The sequence below is a fragment of the Dipteris shenzhenensis genome, chromosome 21 (genome assembly GCF_047967505.1).
Source record: "Dipteris shenzhenensis isolate YYH24624 ecotype China chromosome 21, Dip_SZ_1.0, whole genome shotgun sequence".
NCBI lineage: Eukaryota > Viridiplantae > Streptophyta > Polypodiopsida > Gleicheniales > Dipteridaceae > Dipteris > Dipteris shenzhenensis.
In genome coordinates, this window is record NC_141616.1 from 47,337,734 (window position 1) to 47,358,268 (window position 20,535).

The 20,535-nt window shown below is 47.2% G+C and overlaps 1 protein-coding gene across 1 annotated transcript in view; it reads right to left on the minus strand.

Moving 5' to 3' along the window:
* SPL7 (squamosa promoter binding protein-like 7) overlaps positions 1–20,535 on the minus strand; it is a 41,929-nt gene that overhangs the window by 13,412 nt on the left and 7,982 nt on the right. The window contains exon 3 of the mRNA XM_087392427.1: positions 2,300–2,539. Within this exon, the coding sequence (XP_087248553.1) occupies positions 2,300–2,539 (240 nt within the window). The remainder of the gene's footprint in view (positions 1–2,299; positions 2,540–20,535) is intronic.

Below are 20,535 nucleotides of genomic sequence, written 5' to 3' on the forward strand. Positions count from 1 at the left end.
GGAAGATAGAGAGGAGGAGGATGGAGAGGTTACAGGTAAGAGAGGATAGAGAGAAGAAGGATGGAGGGATGGAGAGCAGGCTGCCAAGCTGCAGCTTGCAGGATGGAGAAGATGGAGAGAAGGATGAAGAGGATGGAGAGAGAAGGATGGAGGTCCGAGGAAAACGGGATGGAGAGTCCAAGAGCAAAGGATGGAGGGATGGAGAGAGCTTAGAGAAGGTGGAGAGAGCAGCAAGGATGCACAGAAGGAGTGCAATGGGCGGGAGGCGACGAAAAAAGGAGCCAGGCGGCGAAATCGCGATTTTGGGGGTCTAGGTTAAAAACAGGTTTTACGAAATGGCTTGAAGAAACGCCGTTTCCGTTTCACCGTTTTCGTTTCCTACCAAGAAACGGCCGTTTCTAGCAACTATGACCCTTACTGGCTTGTCCCTCGCCATGAAAGCCTTCTCGTCCGATTGCGTAAACAATTTTTCCGAAGCTCCTCAAAGGTGAGAGGCTTGGTCCTCTATCCTGCAGTGACCGTAGTCACGAAACTCTTAAAGCTTCGAGGTAGCTTGTGTAAGATCAACAGTGCCAGTTGACTTAAATCTACCTTCTGACCAACTGCCGCGAGTTGGTCCCTTACCATCTTGACTTCTGTCAGATAGTCATAAACAATGTCTACCTCATTCATGTCCAAATTGTACAGTTGGTGTTGGAGCATCAGAATTGTCAGTTTCATCTAAATCTTTCAGGATAGCCCACGCCTCTACAGACGTCTCGGCTATTTGGATGTGCGGAAGAACAGAGTCCGCCGTGATCCCAATGATTAATGCTAGGGAATGGGCATCTATCTCTTCCCAATTCTCAAGCTCTTCACCATCCACTGGAATGAGAATCTTCCCCTTGTTGTCCAACAAGTCTTCCGGTTTTGCCTCCACCCCCGTTGTTAGCTTCCACAACTTCCAGGCCACAAGATGGCTCCGGATTTTCATCTTCCAGATCGGGTAGTTCGACCCGTCTAGCTTCCCTGACTCTCCGAAGTTCGGGATTGTAAATGAGAGGAATCTGGAGGAGAAGGAAGGAAGAGAAGGGGCTGAAGAGGCAACAGTAGAATCTTTGTCCTCCATCCTTGCTGTAATAAAGAACAGTAAACTGAATTTACAGTGGAGATCTTGACCACGCAGCAAACCTGAGTGTTGATTGAGTCGCCTTCTTGCAGAGGTACTCCGATCTAGAGCTGTGAACCTAGCTCTGATACCATGTTGGAAATAGAGGATAGAATCACTCACACCTCACTCCCTGACTAGCCATACAACACTCAGAAAAAACTGAAAGAGAGATAGGACAGACACTCAGATATATTCCTCCACAAAAGTGAGTAAACAAAAGCTCAAGGATGAGCGTGTACAAACAGCCCAAGATGCTGTCAATGGCTGAGACTCTTCCTCTCCCTCTGGGCACTTGCCTGTGTGCAAGGCTGTCTGTGCAGGTGATGAGGAATGAGGAGGGAATGAGGGCTTTTTATAGGAGGGGCTAGGCCCCCTCAAACTAGCCAACCAGGGAGCCGGCTCCCTGCCCAATGCACTGACCTGCCAGCCCACCAACCGACCAGGCTGGTCGGCCTTTGCTGGCTGATCTGGCCGGCCCTGCTCATGGGCTGCTGCTGCAGTCTCCAACGCCGCCCGTGTGCTGGTCCAGGAGGCGCATTGGATCCTGCACCATCAACATGCTGCTGCATCGGTTCCCTGCCAGGTAGGTGTGCTGCCTTTTTCCTTCCCCTACCCCCTATGGTCTTCTGCCCCCTTGTCCGCTCAAATTGGTGGCTCACTGGTGGGGCAGTGACCTTCTAACATGGTGATGGGTGAGCATCCGGTTCCACCCACGGCTACCTTGGTCGCCTTCTGGCTGGATATCATTTACACCCTGCGCTCTACTTGGGCTCTAGGGCGGCCATCGCAAGGCATGCATGTTTCTTCCCGCAGGAGTTTTATACATATCCACTCCGCGAGGGATTCGTTGGTTGTATAGACCCCCCATCTGACTGTTAGCCCCTGTAGCAGAGATTCCCTAGGCAGTGAGATGGGTTTCTCTGGACAGGCTGGTTTTCTTCTTTCATCCTTTATCGGTTTTTTCCATACTCAGCACCTTCGGGGCTGTTGTTTTGTATGAAATTTTTCAAGCATTAATAGAAGGTTCCTTTCTTAGCAAAAAAAACAATTAAACTTCAGGAATCATCTGTTGCAATTTTAAAAGGTCTCTTCACAAACAAATTCCAAAACTCTACATTCAAGACGAAATATGAACTGCATGTACCACACCTTCGGTTGAAGGATTATGTGCCAGTCCACATATGATAGAACTTTCCGCAACTTTCCCAGAAGATGCATCCTTTGTGTTAGACAAATGGAATAGGGAAACTGCATCTTCTGTTGATGCAGCATTTGCATGACTCAGTCGTTCAACTTCAATGTTACAATTTTCAGGTGAATCATCAACCAAATCCTTTAATGCACCCCCAGTTGACGAAATGGATTTTGCCTCTCCAGGGTTTGGAGCAGCTGCAGCATTCCAATGGATTATTTACGTCAGAACTTCTGATTCAACCAAATTCGACACTGAAAAAGCCATTAAAAACGAGACAAACATTATTTGACAAGACCATCAATCACTTTTCTGCAATTTCAACATTTACAGAGACAGACGTATAGGCATCCCAGCAGACAACAAAGTTGTAGACATTCTGTAGCCAAGTCCACAAGAAAGTCCATCCCTCGTGGGTAATGCATCGAAGAACCATAGGACATCAACCATGTTCCCACATTTAGCATACATGTCAAATATAAAAGGAGACAAAATCCAACATAAATTCGTCACAAAAACTTCATCACATGCATCTCACTAAGAGTTTAGTGATGGCATCTCTTGAAATGAACACCATAAGGATATTGTGCCGGAAAATAACAGGCTCAAGCTTCCACAGCAAACACCCTTTATAAAAATTCAAACATCGTGCAAAATACGTTCATTTCAATGAAACAGGAAAATCACAAGGGGTCAACACCACACAAGAAAACTGATCACACACCTACACACACACAAACAAATGCGTGCACACACTTTTTTCCCTCTGAAATCCATATTTGTTTATGTTACAAGAAGCAGTTCCCAAAGAGGAAACATGCCAATACTCTCAAGAAGTGGTAGTGGTAGAACTGGATCTTAGTAGGGAACTCTTGGCCCCCCCCTAGGTCCGTGATGTTAGAGGGTATCCTACAGCGGAAGACTAATATAGCGTCCCAGGAATTACAGAGGGTGTCCTGCAGCGGAAGACTGATAGAGGGTATCCTGCAGTGAAGGACTGAGGGCATGCTGCAGCGGAAGACTGATAGAGGGCATCCTGCAGTGGAAGACTGAGGGTATCCTGCAGCGGAAGACTGATAGAGCGTCCTAGAATTACACACGGAAGTGTTTAACTATGGAATCCAAAACTTCTTATGTTTACTTCACAACCATGTGTCAGTGTCGGTGTCGGTGTGGGGGTGTGCAAGCCAGTAAATAGACAATGCTTCACAAGAGAGATATAGAATCCACAAAAGGTATATTTCCGTCCAACAATAGGACACAATAAACAAGAGAGATCTAGAGTCCCACCAAACAGTGGTCCTCTGATCTTACCAAAAGTTCTCCTACTATCTCCTTGGCACGTCTAGAACCCCGAGCCCGCGTGCTCCTCGCTGAGCTTCTGTAGACTTAGTCTCCATGGTGTGATCTCTCCACCCTTACTGCCTGGGATGTCAGCCTAGGTGGGCAGCCTTCCAAGCTTTGTCTGCAGCCCTTCAGCACTTCTTTCTCCTCCCGAATGTAGGCCCAAAGGAGGCTGTTCTGCTGCTCAAATCTGCTTGTTGTTGGCTGCTCCAGACGATATGGAATGAGGCCCAAGTGCAGAGGGCTGAAAGCCCCTCGGGCCTCGATATAGCCAACTGGGTAGAGGGATTTGGGCCGACCCAAACAGCCCCCCCACCCGACTTCTAGGTCTGTGAATACTCCCTGGTAGGGGTACGTATGTAGAGGGTTGGCTGGCCCTGCCTGGCCACGTGGCAGGCTGCCACTAGCCCTAGGCAGGCCTGCCCATACCGGACCTATTTCTGGCCTATTTGCTGGCCCAAAACTGCCCCAAACAGCCGCCTCTGCTGTTCTGCCTCCTATGAGGCTATTTCCAGCCAACGAACCCTCTGCACATGCCTCCATACATGCTGCTGCAGGTGTCCGTACTGCTGTACCAGCCATCCGTTCCAGATGTAACTGTCCTTTTCTTTGCTGCATACCCTGCGTTTTCTACCGACCTTGTTACGCTCTAGCCGAGGTAGCATGACCTCGGAAATGTTACGCTCTAGCCGAGGTGGCATGACCTCGGAAGAATCAGTCGACATTTCCCTTAAAGGATCTATCTTTGTGATATATGTGTTTGCGCTTCATGTAAATGATCGGGAGGGATTTAATGTCAAGGTCCCAGGTGAGGGCTGATAGCACCAGACTAGATAGATCTAAGACCAAGGGCCTAGTGCTAAGATTGTGCCTAGGGGCAAGGAATTAAATGCATCCCAAGAGAGGGGTGAAATGTTGCATTAGGAAGGCCCTATATAGATGGCATGTGGCATCTAGATCTATCTAGGGAATTGGGGTTTGCTGAGGCTAGAGAGAGAAGAGAAGAGAATGATTCAGGTGATTTTGTAACGTAGATCTCTGTTTGGCTCGTTAGCCTTAGCGAAATATGGCTGGGAGGAAATAAATGGTGCTACTCCCGTGATCGAAGGAGAGAACAAATAGAGAGAGTGTGTGATAATTGGTATCAGAGCCAGAGTTAGAGGAAGAGAGGGGATTCGTGGTCTACGATGAAACGGAAGACCTGAGGAGCAGACGGCGAAGTAGTACGTGACGGGTCTCTGATCTTTGGTAGCGGTTAGCAGGCGTGGAGCGCAGGCACGTGATATGATACGTGGACTGTTCGTGAGGCTTGATCGACGTTGGTCTACGCAATAAAACAGTTAACCTCCAGGTTTTGAGTCGTTGCTGGAACGAGGGATCCCGTGAGGCGGGTTGACGTAAATAGGTTTGCTGCCCGTGGTCTGCGACGCAGTGAAGGCTTAACAGGACGACTCTTCTATTTGTGACCTCCATGCGATGGACGTAATTGACGAATTACGGATTATGAACTACGACGACGTGATGACGACGTGTCTGCGCGTAGTCCTCCCGCACTGATCATAGTATTTGATCGGGCCTGACAGAGGTTCGTGTGACGAAGGTCTTCGACATGTTACGTGGCTGTTGTTCGTTGGTCGTTGGTAGAAGGTGTCTCTGCTGTGACGAGGTGGCCTTGTTGAAGGCTATTGGGTGCATAGAGAAGCCTGTGTAGGTCGGTTTGTAATAGCTGTCGACCTGCTTCCCTGGCGCCCTTGCGGTCAAAGCCCTCCAACGCAACGCAGGCAGCTCGTAAGCTGAGATTGGATTGTGAGGCAGAGACTTATCATTTCGATCAGAGAGCAGGCTTTGGCGACTCGAATTGTGATGTGGAGCTGAGACAGATTCCCTCATACAGATTTAGACCAGGGAGCACTTTACCCATTTTCCCTTTTGTTTCTGTCATTTCTGTTTTGTTAGAAACAGATTCAGTTTGTGGGTTGCAGTGTGCATAAAGGGATAGCTAGTCCATATATAGACTTGTGGTTTATAGCAGGGACAGATTATGCCTGTGCATATGCCTGTGTGCTTCAGTCAGAGTTAGTTGCAGGAATTTCCCTAGTATAGGGAAAAGCGCTATTTAGTTATGTAGGTGTCAAATGCCTAGTCAGTGTACATGTGGGATTGCAGGTATTCCCTAGTATAGGGAATTGTATCAGAGTGTCAGTACACTGAATTGTGTCAGCTTGTGAATACAGTGTTCTAGAGGTGTTTTTTTTTTTTTTAAAAACCCCCCAAAACAAAACACCTATTGAACTGAATGGAAGCAGAAGAAGGGGCTTCCAGAAGGGACCCTGGTGAGTCAAGAGTCCGGCCGACCCAGCAGGGATCGCGCCCAGTAGCTCACACTTTATCTGGCAGGATTGCATTGCTGGAAGATGCCTTGCAACAGTTGTTAGCGCAGCAATTACAAGCCAACGCAGGGCAATCTGAACTTAGGAGAGCGTTACAGAGTATGTCTACCAGACCTTCTCGAGAAGAGAAGGGAAAGGCTCCAATGGAACTGGAGTCTAGTGTCCATACGGTCGAGCCTAGGAAAGCTAAAGTGCCAAATATTGCGAATTACAGACCGGAAAAGTATTCTGGTCGGATGAACGACCGTAGCTCCGATGTCATTGAGACCTAGTTACACAAATGGGACGAGGCGTTCGCCATTTGTGAGATCAGAAATGACATCAAAAAGATCCGCGAGGCCACCCACATGTTTAGTGAGGCAGCGGATCGGTGGTGGATTAAACAACAAAAAGATGGCATAGCATCCACTACCTGGGAGGGGTTTAAAAGAGAGTTCAGGAAACACTTCTTACCTCCTGACGAAGCATCCCGAGCTTGGGATCAATATAGGAACCTTCGTCAAAGAAATTTATCAGTGGCAGAATACACTGATAAGTTTCGAGAGAGTGTAATGAAGGTTGATGAACCCCTGCCTCAATCAATCCAAGTGAAAGATTTCATATTTGGATTGAATGATCGAATAAAAATGGAAGTTCGGGCTAAGTACGCGAACACGCTAGATGATGCAATAGCTATAGCCCTGAACTACGAGGATGCCAAGGGCAGCAAGCCAAGTGGGTTTGCGCAGGTCGGAACCCAGTATGGATATCCGAAGAAATCAGGGTTTAAGAAGAAGTGGGCTAGTAGAGGGAGTGGTTCGCAGCCGAGTGGTCAAGCCAAGCAGGCGAGACCGGCTGAAACTCCTAAACCAAGTACCACCATTGGAGTGAAGAGGAAAGTAACCCCAATGGCAGCCCGGGCTTGGTCTAAATCTCCCTTGAACCCAGAACAGCGGAAAAAAGCGAGGAGAGAAGGCTTGTGCTTTGGTTGCCTTCAACCTCATCAGTGGAGGGATTGTCCACGTAATAAAGATCGTCGGATGGCTGAGATGGTGATCTCAGAGTGCGACGTGGAGATGCAGGGAAGTCCCAGAGCGAAAGAGATGCAGATTCAGCTAGCGGGATCTTCTCAGAGGTTAGTACCTTGTTTGTTATGTGTATCTGTTGCTAAGTTAGTGACGAGTGCACCTGATAACATCCTATCTAAGCCCGCAGCAACGGGGTATACTGCCTTTAATGATACAGAGTTAATTAAAATGAAAGGGCAAGTGGCCAGTCATGATGTCATTGTGTTGTTTGACTCTGTTTGACTCGGCGTCAACTCACAATGTGATTAACTCCAAGCTCGTGAAGAGGCTGAAATTAAAGACAAGTCCATCTGACTATGCGTATACAGTCAGGATGGCTGATGGAAGTTCAACTGAAGTATGGGACCAAAGGGTTACCCAGTTGGAACTTCGTATTCAGGACTATGCTGAGAAGCTTGATTTTGAAATGACCAAGCTTGCTCATGCGGATATAGCCCTGGGTATGGCGTGGCATTCTAGGAAGAATCCAGCCATTGATTGGAAAAAGCACGTATATCAATTCAAGATGAATGATGTGCTTTATGTCTTGCGAGGTGAAAAAGATATACCTCAGGGACCGTTGGTTTCCGTAATGGAAATAAAAAAGGCTCAAGTAGAGTTTTTATTCCTTTGCACACCATCGGTAGAGCCGGTGGATGAGTCTTTGGCTAGCACTGATGTTACGCAAAGTGGTGAGATGGCCAAGCTGGCTAATCTTATAACAGAGGAGTTCTCTGAATGTTTTAGGGATGAACTACCTTATGGGTTACCTCCAAAGCGGAAAGTTCAACATAAGATTGAACTAATCCCGGGGGCAGAACCTGTAAATAGACCTCCCTATAGAATGAGTTTTACTGAAGAAGCGGAGGTGCGTAGGCAAATGGAAGAATACCTCAAGTTGGGGCAGATTCAACCAAGTTTCTCACCTTTTGCTTCACCAGTGATATTAAAGAGGAAAAAGGATGATACGTTTCGCCTCTGTATAGATTACAGAGCATTGAATAATATCACTGTTAAGCACAGGTATCCGATGGCTCGGATTGATGATTTGCTAGATGCATTACATGGAGCCGTGATTTTCAGCAAGATAGATCTTAAGTGCGGCTATCATCAGATCCGGATTAGAGCCGAGGATGTGCATAAAACTGCTTTCAGGAGCAGGTTTGGTCATTATGAGTTTTTGGTAATGCCTTTCGGACTTACCAATGCTCCAGCGACCTTCGTCATGCTTATGAACGATTTACTATGTCCGTATATCGGAAAGTTCGTAGTACATTTCATAGACGATATCCTAATATTCAGTAAGAGTGTTACTGAACATCGTGAACACTTAAGGATAGTGTTCAGTACTTTGAGGAAAGCCAGTCTTTATGTGAATAAAAAGAAAACTATACTGTGTATGGTTAGGCTTGAGTATTTAGGGTTCATAATTACTCCACAGGGGGTAGAAATGGATCCGAAGAAAGTGGCTGCGATACTGACTTGGCCAATCCCTCAGAGTCTGACCGCGTTGCGATCATTCTTGGGATTTGTCCAGTTTTATAGAAGGCATATCAAAGGATATTCCGGAATAGTATCGCCATTGACTGATCTGACCTCAGATAAAGTACCTTTTGTTTGGGGACAGAATCAACAGGAAAGTTTTAACACCATAAAACAAGCTGTGGTCTCAGGACCGGTGTTAAAAATAGTTGATCCCCAGAAACCGTTGTTCCTAGAAACCGATGCAAGTGGCATTGCAGTAGGAGCAGTCCTCCTTCAAGAGGGAAGGCCAGTAGCCTTTGAAAGCAAGAAGCTTTCTCCCTCTCAAAGGAATTGGCCAACTCATGAATTGGAGTTGTATGCAGTTATCCATGCTTTGAAAACATGGAGGCATTATTTGTATGGTTCAGAGTTTTATGTGGATGTGGATCATGATACTATGAAACATTTTTGTAAACAGCCTGACTTGAGGGGCCGCCAAGCTAGGTGGGCAGAGCTCATGCAGGAGTTTAATTTAACGATTCGGTACCGAAGAGGAAAAGACAATAAGGTTGCTGATGCGTTGTCTCGCATTATGCACAACCTGAGTTTCACGGTATTAGAGAGTGCTCTAATGACCGAGATCAGAGAAACTCAAAAGGTGGACGAGTTTGTCCAGAGCTTATGGCCTAAGGCTCATGTGTTAAAACCCGGGGAAAATGAAAAGGATGACCTGGCATCCAGAAAAGGCCAAACTTATGCAAGATATACCATAAGGGATGGTATGCTAGTTAGAAATGGCAAGGTTGTAGTACCTGGTCAGAATGATCTCAGGCAGAGAGTCATTCGACAATGCCATGATAGCCCGTGTGCGGGACATCCAGGGGTCGAGAAGACATATGATCTCGTGAAGCGAGATTTCTTTTGGCCAAGGATGAAAAAGCATATTCATGAGTATGTGACACGGTGTTTCTCGTGTCAGGTAAGTAAGGCCGAGCGGGTGAAGCCACCCGGACTTTTACAGCCCTTGGAAATACCACTAAGTAAGTGGAAGAGCATTTCCATGGACTTTATTGTAGGGCTACCTGCAACACAAGGAGGATATAATTCTATCCTTGTGGTGGTTGATCGTCTAACCAAGATGGCTCACTTCATTCCGACTAGAGAGTCTGTTAGTGCCCCGCAAGTGGCGGATTTGTTCATTAGACATATATTCCGTCTGCATGGATTACCTAGATCCATAGTGTCAGACCGAGATGTCAGATTTACCGGTCATTTTTGGACAGCGGTATTCGAGACACTGAGGACTGAGTTAGGAATGAGTAGTGGGATCATCCTGAGACGGATGGTCAGACGGAGAGAGTCAACCAAACTTTAGAAGATATGCTGAGGGCATATGTGTCATTGAGGCAACATACATGGGACAAGTGGTTGCCATTGTTGGAGTTTGCCTACAATGATAGGAAACATTCCTCTACTGGGTTCAGTCCGTTTGAGCTGAACTATGGTTATAGGCCAGCTAATCCAACTATAGTTGGAGTACCTCAGAAAGTGCCTAGTGCCGCGAACTTTATAGTTCAGATGCGGGAGATGCTAGCACTTGCGAGAGCTAATATCCGACAGGCTATGGATAGAGCCAAGGTGTATGCGGATGAAAATCGGTCTATAAGAGTATTTGAAGAAGGAGAAAAAGTTTTTCTCAGAATTCCTTCGCACTCGAAGTCGTTGACTTTAGGAGAGTGTGCTAAGTTATCACCTCGATACTGTGGGCCGTGGTTAATTCTAAAGAGAATAGGCAGTGTAGCCTATAAATTAGAATTGCCACAGGGGTGTAAGGTGCACCCGGTTTTTCATGTTTCACGCTTAAAGAAATTTTTACATACAGGTGACTCACTAATCGAAGGTGTGGTTTTGTTTCAGGAGATAGAGGATATTGCAAGGTGCAAACCAACAAGAATCCTGGACCGAGGAACAATGCAAATACGAAATCAAAAGATACCCACGGTGTTGGTTGCATGGCATGGTCAGCCTCTATCCGAAGCTACCTGGGAATCCGTATATCAGTTGCAGAGAGTGTTCCCAGACTTTATCATCGAGGACGCTGATGTCTGAAGAGGGAAGGAATGTTACGCTCTAGCCAAGGTAGCATGACCTCGGAAATGTTACGCTCTAGCCGAGGCAGCATGACCTCGGAAGAATCAGTCGACATTTCCCTTAAAGGATCTATCTTTGTGATATATGTGTTTGCGCTTCATGTAAATGATCGGGAGGGATTTAATGTCAAGGTCCTAGGTGAGGGCTGATAGCACCAGACTAGATAGATCTAAGACCAAGGGCCTAGTGCTAAGATTGTGCCTAGGGGCAAGGAGGCATTTAACATCCCAAGAGAGGGGTGAAATGTTGCATTAGGAAGGCCCTATATAGATGACATGTGGCATCTAGATCTATCTAGGGAATTGGGGTTTGCTGAGGCTAGAGAGAGAAGAGAAGAGAATGATTCAGGTGATTTTGTAACGTAGATCTCTGTCTGGCTCGTTAGCCTTAGCGAAATATGGCTGGGAGGAAATAAATGGTGCTACTCCCGTGATCGAAGGAGAGAACAAATAGAGAGAGTGTGTGATAGACCTCTAGTCGCAGGCAGCCACATGGCACATTGATACTAGTTCTGTGTTTTGCCCTATGGTTCACCCCCCTGATGCACTCCTCATTTGGGCACTTACAGATGGGGAGCTGACCACACCTATTCCAACACCCCCTCTCACTGACACATCTTGGCCCAATCCCAATACGTAGATGAAGATGCTCCAGTAGCTCCCATGTCGTAGCCCTCTGGAACACTCTGGTGTCGTCATTGCTTTCTGGCTTTTCATCTAGTGGCTCTTGCTCCACCAAGTCGTTCCATATAAGCACACCATCCTGGTACACAGGTCCATCTTTGGTAGCACCTGACAGCACCACCTCCTTCTGTAACATACCCGCCTTCAAATTTGTCACTCCGAGTACCAGTAACCTCCCACTGTTCCCCTCGCGATGGGTGAACAGCCTGAAGTCCTCCAAGCACGATGCCCTCAGGGTCTGTTTCAACCTGTCCTCCATCGGGCAACATCTACAACCAAATAACATACTTAGGAAATCAAATGGCAAGCATACATCCAAATGACCTGGACCATAAGTATCCATGTGTAGTCCTGTAATATCCCCCTCTAAGTCACAGCATCCATATGACTATGAGTCCATAGGTCCTGTCGAAGAATCCCCCTCCGTGTCAACAACACCAGCCAAGAAACCAGATGATTCCAGGCACTCATCACCATCCATCACCTTCACAAAAGTTTCTAACACCTCTTCTGACCATCTCTCAATGTCAGACATCCTGACCGTAACACCGGGGTCTACATACTTTACCTCAACAACACCGGGAGATGTCACCAAGAAAAGGTCCTCTGTGAGCAACACATTGGCGTTTGACTCCCCTGACTCTGAGTTAGTCCCCCTTCTTCTTCTAATCAGCCTTCTTCTTTCTGCAATCCTTAGCAAAAAATCATGCCTAATCACAATAGAAGCATTTCTTCTATTTCTTCCTCTTCTTCTTGTTTTCTTCATCTGAACAGTCTGCTCCGTCATCAGACTTGTCCTTCTTGGGCTTCCCTTTGCTAGGCCTACCCTTACCCTTGCCTTTGCTCTTGTCCTAAGCTACCAATGCTTTATCATCCGTTCCATCATATTTCTTCTCCCAAGCTTCTTGCTGCAAAAGCAATGCAACAGCTCCTCAAACGTCACTCGCGGGGCCCTTTGCCCTGCAATCATCGTAGTCACAAAACTACTGTAGCTCCTGGGGAGCAATCCCAGCAAATAGCCTAGCCATCCTGGTCGAACTTGTCCTTTAACCAACTGCCGCCAAATGATCCCGTACCACCTTCATCTTGGTGATGTGATCCTGTACTGAATCCCCCTCATCCACCGTAGAGCTCTGTTTCAAGATCCAAAACCCTCGCTTCATTATTGAGCTCATACATTTTCCTCAAAATGGTCCAGTCCGTCTGTGGGTGAGGAAGTACCGCATCTGTTGTGATGCCCACAGTGATAGCCAATGCCTCCGCATCTCGTATGTGCCAAGCCCCACTAGAATAGCATCTACCGATACAATCACTGTTGGAGTAGTCATTGTCACAGTGGGTTGAGGCATCAACTCTCTGCCCGTTACATTCTCCCAAAACTACCTCAACACTGAATGGCTCTTGACCTTCATCTTCCACAATGGGTAGTTGGTCCCATCAAGCCTGGCCGTGTCACCAACTTTAGGGATCTAGTAATTTTTAGCCATGACAATGAACTGACAAGAGATAGAAGTGTGCCGTACACCTATCTGGGCAGAGGGGGGTGGAACACTCCGTATGGGGGGGTGTAGCAGCAACTAGCAGAGGTTGAAGGTGTGTAGCGGTAGCCCTCAGTGCAGCAAGGAGGAGTAGGCAGTAGGACAGCAGGCAGCGCCGCGGACAGCAAGGGGGCAGGGCGGACAGAATGAAGCTGTCACATGCACCAGGGTCAAGCCCAAGTGGCAATGACAACTGGCTGCCTAGTCAGCAAATTGTAGCATATCTGGAAAGCTTTGGGGGTTCCCAAGGGCAGCACACAGTGTGGACAGAGGGCAAGAGGGGCACCCTGCATACGCAGCCCCAAGGCCTTCCTGAAATGGCCCAAGGGCTTGGTTTTATAGGCAAGGGCCAGCAGCTTGGTCGGCCAAAACCAACCAGCTAGTCAGTTGTGCTAGCCAAAGATTGGCTGGTTCCCAGCCCTATTCACTCAGAACTGGGTCTTGGTGGGGAGCTCTTAGTCCCCCCCTCAAGTCGGAATGTATGAAGTTAGAGGAGGCCTAACTGTATGATACGGTTGATCTCATCTCGTGGGATCGACTCAGGAGGTGCATCCATGCTGTATTGAAAGGGGGGAAGCATGTCCATCTGGGTATCATGCCTGGCAAGCCATGCAGATATGCGTGATTACCATGTGTTTGCCCCGCTCTCTGCTAGCCGTTCGGATGACTCTAGGGCCAGCATCAGAAGTCTCCAGTGAGGTAAGTCCTAGACTTTGCGGATAAATGTCACTATCTGAAAGATGGCATAAACCTGGAGAGGTGTCATGGCGAGCTCTGCCTGCACTATCTCATGCGGGACTGAGAGCTTATACCGAATCATCCTGGACCCCATCGTCACCTGTAGCCGCTCAAGCTCCTCCACTCTATCCTTGGGAGATCGCATGAAGGGTGTTGCATACATGACAGTCGGTCGCACCAGTGTGTCAAAAAGCCAGCCCTTCGTCGGTGGATCTTGGAAGTGCGCCTGGAAGCACTGTCGCTCTAGTCTAGCCAAAGTGCTACACCCCCGTGTGAGTCATGCCTGGACTGCATGGATCATCGTGAAGATGGGCCTGTGAAGACTGCTCCCAAATATGTGTACGACTACACTATCTCCACTGGCTTGCCACGATAAGTGAAACTAAGTCTACGAAGCACTATTCATGAGGTGTTGAAGACCATAACCTTGGTTTTTCCAAGGTTGACCGCCAGGTCTCTCTCTCTGCAGAACACCTCCAAGGCCTCGAGATCTCCCTGCAGCCCCTCTGCTAAAGAGGATATAAGGACTATATCATCAGCGTATAATAGTATCTGTATGAGGAGGTCACCCAGTAATGAACCCTCGCCCCCCAGGCGATCTATGAAGGATGTGATCTCATCGATGTAAAGTCCAAAGAGAGTCGGTGAGAGAGGGCAGCTCTGCTTCACCCCAATTGTGCTCTCGACCCAATCCGAAAGACCGCGTGGAGCACGGTGAACCCTACCTCTGACTGACTCATATAGGCTCATCACACCGCAGATCAGCTTCTCTAGAATCTGCATCTCCTGTAGTCTCCTGATCATACGGGATCGTGGGACAATGTCGAAAGTCTACGAAACATCTGTAGACTTTCTGATGTCTGGACCTCGCCTCCTCAATGACAGCCCTCAAAGTCAAAATGTGGTCTAGAGTAGAGTGTTGCCACCTGAATTCTGCCTATCCTAGTGCTCACTGCCCACGTGCCTCTGTATGATTGCCGATCTCCCTCTCTAGTACCAATCTACAGATCTTAGCCAACGTGTGGCCAATCATGAGGGTACGATAGTTCCCAGTGTCCATGAGGTCTCCTGCTTTCTGTATTGGTACAATAATGGTGGTACTCCATGCTGGTGCGAAGCCGTGACAAACTGCATGGTTGAACATCTATGCAAGAATTGGGGCTAGAACCTCTTGCCTATGTGCGAAATGCACTGTCTGTAGGCCCTCATGATCTTGTGCTTTTCGGTTATGGAGCCGGCGAAGTGCAGCCCGTACATTCTACAAAGTAAACAGATGGCAGGTAGTGGGCTTGGACATAGAGGACATGTCTGGCGGTGTCTGCCTCGGAACATCGTATAAGGAGCATGCATAAGTGTGCCATACTCCCAGATCAGTAATGGGAATGGGTGGCTTCCCCTTCGAAAGAAGTCCCCATCCAGAGGTCGGGTCTCCTGCTCGAAATAATCTGATGATCTCATCCATCCTGTGTCTCTTGCGGCGTGTCAGCCGTTGAAAGATGCGTTGTGCCTCATATGACGTCATCTAACCCAACTCTCGCTCCCGTGTGAGGTGGGCTCGCATCTCTCTACACTCATCATCAAACCAAGCGTTTTGAGGCATCTTCCCATCTCGTACCTATGCAAATCAGGTCGTAGGAAAGAATCCGGTGGCAACTGTGAAGAACCACTTTTCGAGAATGCAAATGTGTGCAATGCATGCAGAATTTGAATGCCGATTGATCCTCCAATAGGAAAGAGCGCCCTCATGAGAGTACTTGTTCCTATTTCGACCTACATGCAAGGTGAGAGAGAGATGGCGGATGAATGCAAGGTGAATGAAGAATGCTACGTGAGATTCACAATGAAAGGGTGATACCCTTTCATTAATGTCCCTTGAGATCACTCAAGTTCCATCTTCCCATTTACACCTACCCTTAGCCCCATGACCCATGCATCTACCATTCAATGCACCTTAATGCACCCTTCCCTTCCTATTGCCCCTAGGACCTAGACACGTGTGTGCACATTTTTATTAATAGAATAAGTGTCACATGCCCAAATTCGATGCCGTCTGAAGCAGTGGCTCCAGCTCAACTAGTCCTTTCTACTGAGATGATCCACCGCCATAACAAATCGATTGGTGTCCATCATAAATACATATACATGTTACACCATTGGCTTATAATATATAATAATGTTTTAATGTCTACTAATCACAGGTGACGGATTAGTGATTTCTCTTGTCATGACACTCCCTCTTGCTTAAATGGGCAGAAGTCCTCTTCTGGATCCTTTCTTGTCTATTTCTCTTACATACGCTTTTCTCTTTTACTTCTGCATCTGCATCTCCTCTTCATAATCTGCAAATAGTCTTCTCTTGATAGTACACAATCTCTTTTGAATCAGAACTGAAATCCCATCTTCAAGTTCTGGTTTCTCTGGATGCTGAATATTCAAAATGTAGAAGTACCACTGCAGTGCCTCTTCAGTATCTCTTCATGCTCAGAATCCTCTTCTGAATACTTAGCTGCTGAAATCTCTTTATAGTAACCTGCTCAATAAGCTGAAACATATTCTCAACAAACTAGTCAGTATTAAAACGATTCTCTCACCCAAATATTTCATTGAACCAAGTGGACCTTGGCTATAGATGATTTTGTGATGAAGAGCTTCTTAATCTATAGAGACTATAGATCATCACTCTCTTCTTCCAACTCTTCTATTTCAGCACTATTCATCCCATAAGATGCTCTACACGGAGGAGAAAATTCTTTATTCTCCGTCTATACTCTACAATGAATATGCCTACTCTCTATTCAGTTCACACATCCATACACCAGTGTTGGCTGAATGGATAGCATTTACTCTTGGTGTTCTATGTTCACCGTAGAGTCTTGGGCTGAGGAGGTAGAAGCCTCACCCTCCTGCTTCAATGCTTTGCCTTTCTCTTTTACAGAATTGGTTTTGGCAATTTTGGCTAATAGAGTAGGATATTTATGCCATGGATGCCCTGGCTAATGTTTCTTACATCCGAAACATTTACCCTCCTTAATTAGTTGTTTCTTCTCATCGTCAGTCATAGAAGGAAATGGTATCCATCCAGGACGTGATTGGATGTTAACATTTTGTACAATAGCTTTCTCCTTTCCTTTGTTGAAAGGTTTACAAGGATTCAATTTCCTCTCAGCAATCTCAACCAATTTAGTGAGGTCTTTCAAGGTGGTTGGGTTGAGACTGTTCAATCATATGGCTAAGCTGAGAAACCAGCTTATCAACAGGGGACTCATGTCTCCCTCTTGCACTTGGATTATAATCCATGTTTATGGGATTTTGAGTTAAAGGCATAAACTCAGTGCCTTGCTCTTGAATGGACTCATTTCTCCCTTCGTTTCTAAAGGAAAACTCCCTATCAAGAGATTCTTGAAGGAGAGATGAAGCTAATTCTATACGTGGGTTATCATACTCAATAGGTGTGTAACTCTCATCTACATTATCCTCTTCAGGAGGAGCATTCTTTCCTTTAAGTAATACAAGAGAGAAAATGGCTTGCTGTAATTTCAGAAAAGGGGTTTATTTTACAGCAAAAGTCAAGTGTTGTAGAGTTGGTGGTACTTATCCGACTCCCGCTTCACTTGTGTCAAAAAACCACTTCAAATGACCTCTTCTTGCTTCTCGTTTAACCTTTCTTCCATGTTTTTATGCTGTAAACTGGTACACTCCGTTTGGGCTACTTGTTTCGAGTGGATCGGTGCTCTAGATACCATTATAGGGGGTACTTGATGGGTGGATCACCCCCTTAAATTCTTGTTCCAATCCAACTTTCCATTGGGGAGAATGGGAGGGGTCTCTTTTCCTCACGATTTAAGGGTTTTAAGGGTCTATTCGCACGGGGGGGGGGGGGGGGGGGGTCACCTCGTTAGAACACCCCGGACCAAAAAAATCAGAGAGCCCTTACCTCAGGACCTCCAAAATGCAGGATTCAACGCTCTGAACTGCCTTGCTCCCAAAGCTCAGAGTTTGCTGCCTCTCTCCTCTAGAGCTCCCACTCAACCCGGCCTTTGTTCAAAGGTGGCCGAATGGCTGATTCACATGCGGCCTCCCTCGATGCTAGCCATCCGCCGCCTTGTGGCGTGCCCCCTTCCCCCGTCCGGACGTTTTTGCACGTGCCCTTCTTGTGTGCCTCACTTCTTCTGCGCCTTTCGTACGATCCTTCTTGACGCATCACCGCCTTATACGGCTCCCTTCGTCGCTCGCTGTCGCACTCTTCCTGTAAGGACTCTCCACGCATGTGAAGTTTGCCGACCTCATGTGCTTCTCAGACAACTTAGATTGCGTCAAAAGGTAACGCAAAGACCAATGATCCGGCTTGCAGCCCGTGACTTTGTTTCGTACTCTTTCGCCCTCTTTCTTGGTCCACTCTTTCTGTCCCGTTCATGGATTGTCACTGCTCTGATACCAAATGTGAAGAACCAGACTTTTCGAGAATGCAAATGTGTGCAATGCATGCAGAATTTGAATGCCCATTGGCCCTCCAATAGGGAAGAGCGCCCTCGTGAGAGTACTTGTTTCTATTTCGACCTACATGCAAGGTGGGAGAGAGATGGCGGATGAATGCAAGGTGAATGAAGAATGCTACGTGAGATTCACAATGAAAGGGTGATACCCTTTCATTAGTTTCCCTTGAGATCACTCGAGTTCCATCTTCCCATTTACACCCACCCTTAGCCTATGACCCATGCATCTACCATTCAATGCACCTTAATGCACCCTCCCCTTCCTATTGCCCCTAGGACCTAGACACGTGTGTACACATTTTTATTAATAGAATAAGTGTCACATGCCCAAATTCGATGCCTTCTGAAGCAGTGACTCCAGCTCGACTAGTCCTATCTACTGAGATGATCCACCGCCATAACAAATCGGTCGGTGTTCATCATAAATACATATATATGTTACACCATTGGCGTATAATATATAATAATGTTTGAATGTCTACTAATCACGGATTAGTGATTTCTCGTCATGACAGTAGCGTCCTGTATCACTGTGGCAAGGGTGTCTGAGGTGTGGGCGAGGTCTAAATCATCCTCCAATAGGGAGCACTGGAGGGGTGTAGAGGTGGGTTGTGGCTAGGGGAACAGCCCCTTGGTCTGTTTGTAGGGGCTTAGGCTAGACGGAGGCTAGCAGAAGCCCTGAGCCTATTTTTGGGTTTCACACGGGCCGTAGAAGGGCAAAGAGGCAGCGCAGGGGCTGAGAGCAGCTCTGTGGTCTGTTCAAGGGGGGAGGGGCTCTGGAGGATGGCCCTGCATTATGGCGCAGTGGCAGCAGCAGCCCACGAAGGGACTAGGTGGCCCAACACAGCCCACAGGGCTGGAGAGCCAGGCGAAACAGCGGTAGCTGTCTGTGTGGCTTCAACAGCAGCCGGGGGGGGGGGGGGGAGGGAGAGAGAGAGAGAGAGAGAGAGAGAGAGAGAGAGAGTAACGTCTTTAGGAGACCTCGCGGGTCTATGAGACAAGATACAAGATATATGTAACCCATACAAGCCACTGTGGGCTGAAGCAAAGGGCACACTAAGGCCCTTGCTGAGTGCTAGCTAAATGATAAGAATGCAACTAGTACAAAACATAGCAGAAAAAAGAGGGCAATCAGCTACTCAGAACCAGAGCTCCAAGTACATGTGGAGAGAGAGACTGAGTTGGCTGATTTGGCAGGGTCCACATTTCCTATAAATAGGCAGCTATTTTTTATCATCTCTAGAAGCATCAGAAGGCCTAGCAGATTGTGTAGAGCATGGCAGATCATCTCTTCTGTAGATCTCAGTAGGAGCAACCATTCTTGACTGCAATTTTACCCAGCACCTTTGGCTAGATGTACTTGGCTCTTTTGTGAGCACCTTTCCCACAATTTGTCAGCCCTGAAGTAAGGAGGCCCTCCCATGAAAGGGACGACCCCCATTTCAGGAAGGCGACTTCTGTGTTCAGTACAGAAAAGGACGATCTCCCCTTCTAAGCCTTTCACATCGTCATCATGGCTATTCAATATCCAATCCCAAGTTTGGGGAAGCAGGCAAGCTTAATGGTTCAAATTATCCCCTCTATAAGATGAAACTGCGGAGCCACCTTGTGGTGAGGCTGATTTGGGAGATCATGACTGGAGTGGACGTGATGCCCCAGCCTACTACAAGTGTGGCTGGGGTTGTAACACGAGCAGATCCAGTAGTGAGAGATTGGGTAACGCGTGATGCGGTGGCCCTGCCATCATCGTTGGCACCACTATGGTTTTGTTCTCCAGCATATTCAGCTTGCGGACACTTCCTTTGGTGCATGGACCATCCCCAAAGACATGTATGAAGTGAACAATGCTGCGAGGATCCTCGATTTTGAAACAAAGCTCTACAACATGCATATTGATAAGGGGGGATTCAGTTCAACAGCATGTCACCAAGATGAAGGCAATAAGAGCCTACAACATGCACATTGATAAAGGGGGAATTCAGTTCAAGAGATGAAGGTGATAAGAGATCAACTCTCCGCAATTGGTTAAAAGGCAGATTCAGCCGAATGGGTAGGCTGTTCCTTGGCATGCTCTCAAGAAACTACAAGGATTTCGTCACGACCATGATTGTAGGGCAGCACCGGTCAGCACCAATCATCTTTTGAAGAACTAGTGCCCCTTCTCCCGAAGAACAAAAGGAATTCAACGGATCGAGTGACAAGGCCTTCCTTGCAAAAGGCAAATACAGAAAGGGTAAGCCTGAAAAGGTAAGCCCAAAGACAACAATGACTCAAAAGGGGGCAAGTCAGATGACAGTGGAGACAAGAAGAAGAGGACTCGGGATCGGAAATGTATTATGTTTCTAC